This window comes from Callithrix jacchus, chromosome 10 (genome assembly GCF_049354715.1).
Source record: "Callithrix jacchus isolate 240 chromosome 10, calJac240_pri, whole genome shotgun sequence".
NCBI classification, from domain to species: domain Eukaryota; kingdom Metazoa; phylum Chordata; class Mammalia; order Primates; family Cebidae; genus Callithrix; species Callithrix jacchus.
In genome coordinates, this window is record NC_133511.1 from 128,197,266 (window position 1) to 128,207,336 (window position 10,071).

Genomic DNA, 10,071 nt, shown 5'->3' on the forward strand with positions numbered 1-10,071 from the left:
GAACCACTGTGTCTGAGTGCTGGGATCATAGGAGTGAACCACTGTGTCTGAGTGCTGGGATCACAGGAGTGAACCACTGTGTCTGAGTGCTGGGATCACAGGAGTGAACCACTGTGTCTGAGTGCTGGGATCATAGGAGTGAACCACTGTGTCTGAGTGCTGGGATCACAGGAGTGAACCACTGTGTCTGAGTGCTGGGATCACAGGAGTGAACCACTGTGTGTGAGTGCTGGGATCATAGGAGTGAACCACTGTGTGTGAGTGCTGGGATCATAGGAGTGAACCACTGTGTCTGAGTGCTGGGATCACAGGAGTGAACCACTGTGTGTGAGTGCTGGGATCACAGGAGTGAACCACTGTGTGTGAGTGCTGGGATCATAGGAGTGAACCACTGTGTGTGAGTGCTGGGATCCCAGGAGTTAACCACTGTGTGTGAGTGCTGGGATCATAGGAGTGAACCACTGTGTGTGGGTGCTGGGATCACAGGAGTGAACCACTGTGTGTGAGTGCTGGGATCACAGGAGTGAACCACTGTGTGTGAGTGCTGGGATCACAGGAGTGAACCACTGTGTCTGAGTGCTGGGATGATAGGAGTGAACCACTGTGTCTGAGTGCTGGGATCACAGGAGTGAACCACTGTGTCTGAGTGCTGGGATGATAGGAGTGAACCACTGTGTGTGGGTGCTGGGATCACAGGAGTGAACCACTGTGTGTGAGTGCTGGGATCACAGGAGTGAACCACTGTGTGTGAGTGCTGGGATCACAGGAGTGAACCACTGTGTGTGAGTGCTGGGATCACAGGAGTGAACCACTGTGTGTGAGTGCTGGGATCACAGGAGTGAACCACTGTGTCTGAGTGCTGGGATGATAGGAGTGAACCACTGTGTGTGGGTGCTGGGATCACAGGAGTGAACCACTGTGTGTGAGTGCTGGGATCACAGGAGTGAACCACTGTGTGTGAGTGCTGGGATCATAGGAGTGAACCACTGTGTGTGAGTGCTGGGATCACAGGAGTGAACCACTGTGTGTGGGTGCTGGGATCACAGGAGTGAACCACTGTGTCTGATTGCTGGGATCACAGGAGTGAACCACTGTGTGTGAGTGCTGGGATCACAGGAGTGAACCACTGTGTGTGAGTGCTGGGATCACAGGAGTGAACCACCGTGTGTGAGTGCTGGGATCACAGGAGTGAACCACTGTGTCTGAGTGCTGGGATGATAGGAGTGAACCACTGTGTGTGGGTGCTGGGATCACAGGAGTGAACCACTGTGTGTGGGTTCTGGGATCATAGCAGTGAACCACTGTGTGTGAGTGCTGGGATCACAGGAGTGAACCACTGTGTCTGAGTGCTGGGATGATAGGAGTGAACCACTGTGTGTGGGTGCTGGGATCACAGGAGTGAACCACTGTGTGTGAGTGCTGGGATCACAGGAGTGAACCACTGTGTGTGAGTACTGGGATCACAGGAGTGAACCGCTGTGTGTTGTCTGTTCCTTTTCTTTGAGGACCATCTTTCTGTGTGTGAAGCAGGCTCTTACTTAAGTGGAAATGACATTCTTCGGGGCCATACTGCAGTTAGGCCCTTGCAGACCTCATACCCTGGCCTTGCACTCCCTTGGAGTCTTGCTTTGCGACACTATGGGAGAGTTGTGCGAGGCAGCGAGTGCATACCCGGCTCAAGCCTCTGCCACACACACACCGCAGCCCCTTTGGACTTCAGTTACAAGACACACGTTAAAGGTAGATTACTAGAAATGATAAGATAGCGACAGCAGAACGTTAAACCAAGGCTGGGACTGTTCTAAACATGGGTCCTGTGTGATGGCAGGTGTTGTCCAGGGTCTGAGAAAGGAAGCATAGAGATCTCTAGCCCAGAAGGGGAGCCACAGCTCAGGGACAGAGCTGAGAAGCAGGGCTGAGCATAGCTGGGGGATCCCAGGGAGCACATCCACGGGGTGCAGAATGGTTGCCCCTCCACACCCTGCCCTGTGCTTCCAGCACCAGAACCCCATTGTGGGAAACAGTTTAGTCTCTCCCTTCTTGCAAAAGACTGACCTGAGTCCCAGGCCTCAGTCTCCCCATCTGTGGAGTGGGGATGTCAGGTCCCTGTTAGGCTCACTCTGAATAAAGAGACCACCTAAACAGGCTTTGTGTGAGCAACAGGGCTGTTTATTCACCCATGTGCAGGTGGGCTGAATCAGAAAAGAGAGTAGCAAAGGACAGTGTGATAGGAGTTGGTTTTATAGGTTTGGGGTAGGCAGTGGAAAGTTACAGTTCAGGGTGGTTTTTGCAAGCCAGGGGGAAGGCTGTTGTGTGTGGGGGTGTCACAAGGTTCAAGGTCCAGTGTCACTCATTGGCTTATCAGGTGAGGCAGGAACAACAGTGGAATGTTGCAAGGTTGCTTAATCAGGCATTGCAGGAGCTAGCCATTCTTCTTATTTTCTGGAGATGTACATGCAGGTCATGGGGGTCACCATGGTGTAGTCCATGGTGCAGTCAGTTCAAAGAACCTTGCAGTCCACACCCTGCCTGTCTGCTAGTGTCAAGGTGCTTTGTGAAAAGCCAAAAACTCAACAAAAAAGTTGGAAATCATTGTGCCTATGAGATGGGAGAATTCCCTTGACCCCTTCATGGGACTTGCAACAGGGGTGTGGCTCACTTACTCAGCTCTCAAACCCCTTGCAGGATGGGGAGCATGCAGGCAAGCGGGTGCTGGGGCCAGGTGAGCACTTTTGGGCTCTGGCCCCATGGCAGTGTCTCCGGGTGAGTTGCAGTTAGTGCTCTTTCAGCAGTTGCCGTCCACAGACAGCTGAATATTCACCAGCTCAGCGGAGAATCAGGGTGACAGACTTTTATACCCTGCCTCTTGGTACCCAGGTTCTTGTTTGGTGTCCAGGAAGAATCAGGTCATACGACCAGTTTGAAAGGTGATGAACGTGCCAGGTGTGGTGGCTCACGCCTATAATCCCAACACTTTGGGAGGTGGAGGCGGTAGATCACTTGAGGTCAGGAGTTTGAGACCAGCCTGGCTAACATGGTGAAACCCCATTTCTACTAAAAATACAAAAATTAGCCGAGTGTGGTGGCATGCACCTGTAATCCCAGCTACTCAGGAGGCTCAGGCAGGAGAATCGCTTGAATTTGGGAGGCGGAGGTTGCGGTGAGCCGAGATAGCACTATCGCGCTCCAGCTTAGGTAACAAGAGTGAAACTCTGTCTCAAAAAAAAAAAAAAAAAAAATTGAAAGGCAGTGAACGCGGAGGATTTTATTAAGTGGTGGAAATGGCTGTCAGCGGAAGGTAAGCTAGAAAGGGGATGGTATGGGAAGAAGGTGATCTTTCCCTGAAGCCTGGCGGCTTCCTGATGGGCTCCTCCCTGAAGCTGTGCTGTCCGAAGTTAAGCTGCTCCTCTCGATGTTCAGCCACTTGTGCTTCTGCAAGCTGAGGTCTGGGGTTTATAAGCACAGGATCAGGGGGTGGGGAGGCCAAAAAAGTCACGTTTGGGTGGGAAAACAGGAATAACTGTTCTCATGTAGTTTTGGAAATAGATGCTCAGTGCTGCAAAGACAAATTTTTTGAGACAAAAGATTTTTCAGCAATGCAGTTTTCAGAAAGGAAAACACACACGTTTATCCCTCACGCATTTGGGGTTGTCCTTACTGCTGTGTCTGATCTCCACTGGCTGGAGCCAGACCTCACAATCTAAACTAAAACCCGATTGGCTAATAATGTAAAACTTTCCTAAACTTTTCTAAGTAACTTAAGCAGGTAAAAGCAGTGGAGAGCTGGGACACGCCTGTGAGCACGTCCAGCACAGTTATCTTGGTGAAAGTACAAGGACACGGAATGTACCACGTGCCTGTAAGCACGGCGTGTCTAACAGCTACACGGGACAGGGCTTCACAAAGAGTTAGCGCACTTCTTCTTTAACAACAAGGAACTTTTCTACTTCCCACATTTAGCGCTAAAGTTTCCAGGCTGGAGGGTGGGGCCTTTGCCGGGGAACCGCCCTCTTCTACCTGGTATTTCTCTCCTCCTGTTCGTATCACATATGCATAAAAATATAAGCATAAATATAAAAACGTCTTCACCATCAGATCATTCCCATGATTGTCCAGATCAAGAGAAAGCCACTTCATAAAACAACCCTTTTTTCTTCACACTGTAAACGGCCCATCTGAGCCCCACAGGAAGGCTTCTTCTGCATGCTGACACTGGCTGATGCTCAACATCCATCCCCCTTCCTGGAGCACCTGGAGACCCCTGATTTCTCCCAGCTGCTGCACTCAGACCACCAGAAAGCGGCCAGAAAGGCTATGTGATTTTGGACCTGGAATCCCGGATCAAACATTCCTGTGTATGTGTTGGAATTCACAGCACCCTGGACAGTTTCCCTTTGAGGATCTGAAATCAAAAGGCCAAGATGGCAGTATGAGTTTTCTGCGCTTTCTGACACAAACTGAGTGACTTAAAACAATAGAAATGTACTCCTTGACCATCTGGAGGCCAGGAGTCCACAGTCAAGTGTCGGTTACTTCTCGGGAGCTGAGAGGGAGGATCCGTCCGTGCCCCCCTCCCTGGTGCTGATGGTGGCTGGCGATCCTTGGCGTTTCTTGGCTTTAGATGCTTCACTCCGGCCTCTGCGTCAGTCCTCCATGGCCTTCCCTTCTCTGTCTCTGCATCTCTCTTCTGTCTCTTATAAGGACACCACGAGTCACTGGATTTAGGGCCCATGAAGGTGGTCCAGGATGACCTCATCTTCAGATCCTTCATAACGTCCGCAAAGAATGTCCCCAAATAAGGTCACATTCACAGGTTCCAGAGGTCAGGACATAAACATATCTTTGAAAGGGTCACCAGTCAGCCCACTACAGCGGTGAATCGCTGACTGTTGCTTGCAGAAGTCCAGAGAATTCCACCTCTGCCCTCTCTGAACAGTGGCTGGTGGAGCCTCTCTGGCAGCGTCAGAAACAGAACAGCCCCTCTGAGTCTGTCCCACCAGAAGTTACTGGGTAACTGCTCGGACAACTTCCCAAGCATCGCCACCTGCTCTCAGAAGGGGCTTCTCTTCCTTTTCCTTCTCCTTCTTCAGTGCTACTCATCAGTCCTCAAACTTTCAAAGATGGCTGCTCAAGAAGTGAGATGGCACAGTGGGTTCTCAACGCAACACTTCTGGCTTCTGGGGCCAGGCATTTCTCTGCTGTGGGTTGTTGGGTGCATTGCGGGGTGCTCAGCGGCATCCCCAGCCTCCAGCTACTCAATGCCAGTAGCCTCCATGCCCCAGCCAAGTTACAACAGTGAAACATATCTCCAGACAGTGCCAAGTGTCCCCTGAGGAGCAGAATCATCCCCAGTGGGAACCATGGCTACCAGGAATGGTGGAAACAGCCCCACATCCTGGAATCTGAAGGAGGAACCTGTATCAACCTGCTGCGGAACCTTGTGGACGTTCTGGAACTTTCTGAGCCTTGGGTTTCCTAGTGGGGCCGTGAATACTTTCCGGGTTTATTGTGATAGTAATCGGTGCTGTATGTAAAAAGGCTATGACAAAGCAGATACTCAGTACATGTGCCATTCTAAGCTTTATTTCTGTTTATTGTCCAAGTTTTATTGTGTTTCCTTCATGTGTCATCTTCATGCGGCCTGTGCCTCGCACTCAGCCAGGTCCACAGCAGGCATTAGCTGGGCAAGCCGCAGCCTGTGCCCATACCCTCCTGTTAAGACAGGGACCCTCTGTCCCCACGTGGCCGTCCCCACCTTCTGGAGGCCTGGCTCCCTGGCTCCGGCTTTGGGATGTAAGATGCCTTTCTCTCTACACAGTGGGACAAGAAAGGGATTGAAAAGAAAACCAAGACCCTGTAAAGGGGGCTGGAGGTGCCGTGGAGGTCCCTTCCAACCCTCAGGCTGCCTGTGTCTCCCTCCCTAAACTCACTCTCGATTCTTGTTTTCAGAAGCTTGTGGGATGCCCTGGGCTGGCTGGGAGACACTCTTTCATCCTGGGAACTGGTCCTCACCCAATCATCACCCCAGACGAGCAGAAGGCCTCCAGCCAGGCCGTTTCGATGACACTGGACCTGAGCCATACCGTCTCAAACGTCCTCTGGCCACTCCACAGACTTCAGGGCAGCGCAGGTCTGTGCCTCCTGTCAGTCACTCTGTCCAAGGCAAGAAAAAAGTGAAGATATAATTGCATAGCATTGAAGAATTCCTTTAAAAAGTCCACAGCATTGATAGGTGAGGAATATTTTCTTCTTAAAATTTTTTTTTGTCTCTTACTTGCTTTTTACAGTGAGCACGTAGAACTTTCAGAGTCAGAAAGCCTTTAACTTTTACTGTAAATGATCCAACTTCTTTACCCTTTCGTGAGTCTCCAGGTTCCTGTGCGGCTTTGTAGGGCACCCCAGTCCAGAAGCCATTCCTGTGCCCACAGAATCATTTCATTGCCTGAAAAGTCCCCTGTGTGTCCCCATTTAGCTTCCCTTCCCCCATCCTGGCACCCACTGGGCGCTGTACTGTCATTACAGTCTCTGCCTTTTCAGACTACTGTCTTTTACTCGGCAATATGCATCTGAGATTCTTCCAGCGACTGTAAGAAGCCGCAGTACCCCTTAGTGGCTTGATACCATTTCTCTTATCACTGGTAACATGTGATTCTAGCTGAGGTTATAATTGGATTTAAAAATCGGACCTTGCGGCCGGGCGCGGTGGCTCAAGCCTGTAATCCCAGCACTTTGGGAGGCCGAGGCGGGTGGATCACGAGGTCAAGAGATCGAGACCATCCCGGTCAACATGGTGAAACCCCGTCTCTACTAAAGATACAAAAAATTAGCTGGGCACAGTGGCGCGTGCCTGTAATCCCAGCTACTCAGGAGGCTGAGGCAGGAGAATTGCCTGAGCCCAGAAGGCGGAGGTTGTGGTGAGCCGAGATCGCGCCATTGCACTCCAGCCTGGGTGACAAGAGCGAAACTCCGTCTCAAAAAAAAAAAATCGGACCTTGCAAATCTCCCCTTGGTTAAAGGATAGCATTCTATTGTACTGGTGCATGACAGTTTGTTACCCATGTAGCTGTTGAGACGTGTCTTGGTTACATTCAGCCTTGGCACTTATGGATAAAGCTGCCACCAACATCCATGGGCAGGTTTTTTTTGTGGACATAAGTTTTCAACTCACTTGGGTAAATACCAAGGAGTATAACTGCTACCACTTATGGGAAGACCAGGTTTCGCTTTGTAAGAAACCTCCAAAGTGTCCTTCAAAGTGGCCTCACCACTTGCATTCCCAGTGCCAGCAGCTCTTGTTGCCTCACATCCTCACCAGCATTTGGTGCTGCGGGTGTTTTGGATTTTAGCCACTCCCATAGGCGTGAGGTGGTATTTCCTTATCTTAATTTGCATTTCCCTCATGACATTTTATATTGAGCAACTTTTCCTGTGCTTTCTTGTGGACTGAATGTTTGCGATTTCCCGAAATTCATATGTTGAAGCCCCAACCTCGATGTGACTGTATAAGAGAGGCCCCTTATGGAAGTAATTGAGGTTAATATGGACATTAGAGGGGGGCCCTCATGATGGGGCTGGTATCTTTTTAAGAGGAAGAGAGATCCAAGCTTGCTCTCTCTCCAGGACACATACACCCAGGAAATCCCGTGTGAGGACGCAGTGAGGAGATGCCATCTATAAGCCAAGAAGGGCGTTCTCGCCAGGAAGGGGGTCCTCACCAGGAAGGGGGTCCTCACCAGGAAGGGCGTCCTCACCAGGATGGGCGTCCTCACCAGGAAGGGGGTCCTCACCAGGAAGGGGGTCCTCACCAGGATGGGTGTCCTCACCAGGAAGGGCGTCCTCGCCAGAAAGGGGGTCCTCACCAGGAAGGGGATCCTCACCAGGAAGGGGGTCCTCACCAGGAAGGGCGTTCTCACCAGAAAGGGGGTCCTCACCAGGAAGGGCATCCTCGCCAGAAAGGGGGTCCTCACCAGGAAGGGGATCCTCACCAGGAAGGGGGTCCTCACCAGGAAGGGCGTCCTCACCAGGATGGGTGTCCTCACCAGGAAGGGCGTCCTCGCCAGAAAGGGGGTCCTCACCAGGAAGGGGGTCCTCACCAGGAAGGGCGTCCTCACCAGGAAGGGCATCCTCGCTAGAAAGGGGGTCCTCACCAGGAAGGGGATCCTCGCCAGGAAGGGGTCCTCACCAGGAAGGGGGTCCTCATCAGGAAGGGGTCCTCACCAGGAAGGGCGTCCTCACCAGAAAGGGGGTCCTCACCAGGAAGGGGATCCTCACCAGGGAAGGGTATCCTCACCAGGAAAGGGGTCCTCACCAGAAAGGGGGTCCTCACCAGGAGGGGCGTCCTCACCAGGAAGGGCATCTTCGCCAGAAAGGGGGTCCTCACTAGGAAGGGCATCCTCACCAGGAAGGGGGTCCTCACCAGGAAGGGGATCCTCACCAGGAAGGGGGTCCTCACCAGGAAGGGCGTCCTCACCAGGAAGGGGATCCTCACCAGGAAGGGGGTCCTCACCTGGAAGGGTGTCCTCACCAGGAAGGGGATCCTCACCAGGACTCAACTCTACTGGCACCCTGATTTTGAACGTCCAGCCTTCAGAACTATGAGAAAATAAATTTTGTTGTTTAAGCCACTCAGCCTGTGACATCTTGTTACAGCATCCTGAGCTAAGACATGCTCATTTGCCATCTGTATATCTTTTTTTATTTTTTTAATATAGACAGGGTCTCCCTATGTTGTCCAGGCTGGTCTGGAACTCCTGGACTCAGGGGATCCTCCCACCTCTGACTCTCAAGGTGCTGGGATTACAGGTGTGAGCCACTGTGCCTGGCCTATGTATCTTTTTTGATGAGACATATTTTCAGATCCTTTGTCCATTTTTAAATAGAGTGGTTCTTTTTTCTTATTGTTGTATTTTAAAAGTTATTTGTATATTTTGGATACGTGTCTGTTATCAGATATGATGCGTTTTGCAAATTTTTTCCCCACTCTTGGCCTTGTCTTTTCATTCTTTAGCAGAGCAAAGATTTTTAATTTTAATAAAATTCAACTTATCTGTTGTTTTCTTGCATGATGCTTTGGTGCTGTGTCTGAAAGCTCATCTCTAAACCCAGGGCATGAAGATTTTATTTATGTATTATTCTAGAAGTTTTACGGTACATTTTAACAAATATATGAAAAAATGCTCATCGTCACTGGTCATTAGAGAAATGCAGATCAAAACCACATTGAGATACCATCTCATGCCAGTTAGAATGGCGATCATTAAAAAATCTGGAGACAACAGATGCTGGAGAGGATGTGGAGAAACAGGAACACTTTTACACTGTTGGTGGGAGTGTAAATTAGTTCAACCATTGTGGAAGACAGTGTGGCGATTCCTCAAGGACCTAGAAATAGAAATTCCAATTGACCCAGCAATCCCACTACTGGGTATATATCCAAAGGACTATAAATCCTTCTACTATAAGGACACATGCACACGAATGTTCATTGCAGCACTGTTTACAATAGCAAAGACCTGGAATCAACCCAAATGCCCATCGATGATAGACTGGACTGGGGAAATGTGGCACATATACACCATGGAATACTACACAGCCAAGAAAAACGATGAGTTTGTGTCCTTTGTAGGGACATGGATGAATCTGGAAAACATCATTCTCAGCAAACTGACACAAGAACAGAAAGCCAGACACTGCGTGTTCTCACTTGTAGGTGGGTGTTGAACAATGAGAAAGAACACATGGACTTAGGGAGGGGAGCATCACACACTGGGGTAAGTTGTGGGGGCTAGGGGAGCGATAGCGGGGATGGTGACAGATAACATGGGGAGAAATGCCAGATATAGTATGCACCTAAAGTAAAAAAAAATTAAAATTAAAAGAAAAATTTAACATAATCCACTTGTGTCTATGATCCATTTGAGTTAATTTTTCTGTCATGATTTTGTCTAGATTCTTTTATTTAATGGCCATCTAATTGTTCCAGCACCATTTGCTGAAAAGGATTATTTTTTCTCCACTGAATTGCCTTTGTACCATTCTCAAAAATCAGTTGACTGTATTTCTACAGGTCTA

General features: G+C 49.9%; 1 protein-coding gene across 2 annotated transcripts in view; it reads left to right on the plus strand.

Moving 5' to 3' along the window:
* LOC144578006 (uncharacterized) overlaps nucleotides 1-9,751 on the plus strand; it is a 42,207-nt gene extending 32,456 nt beyond the window's left edge. For both annotated transcript variants that reach the window (XM_078339330.1, XM_078339331.1), the window contains exon 2: nucleotides 5,950-9,751. In XM_078339330.1, the coding sequence (XP_078195456.1) occupies nucleotides 7,756-8,598 (843 nt within the window). In that variant the 5' untranslated portion in view covers nucleotides 5,950-7,755 and the 3' untranslated portion in view covers nucleotides 8,599-9,751. The remainder of the gene's footprint in view (nucleotides 1-5,949) is intronic.
* Nucleotides 9,752-10,071: the final 320 nt, after the last annotated feature.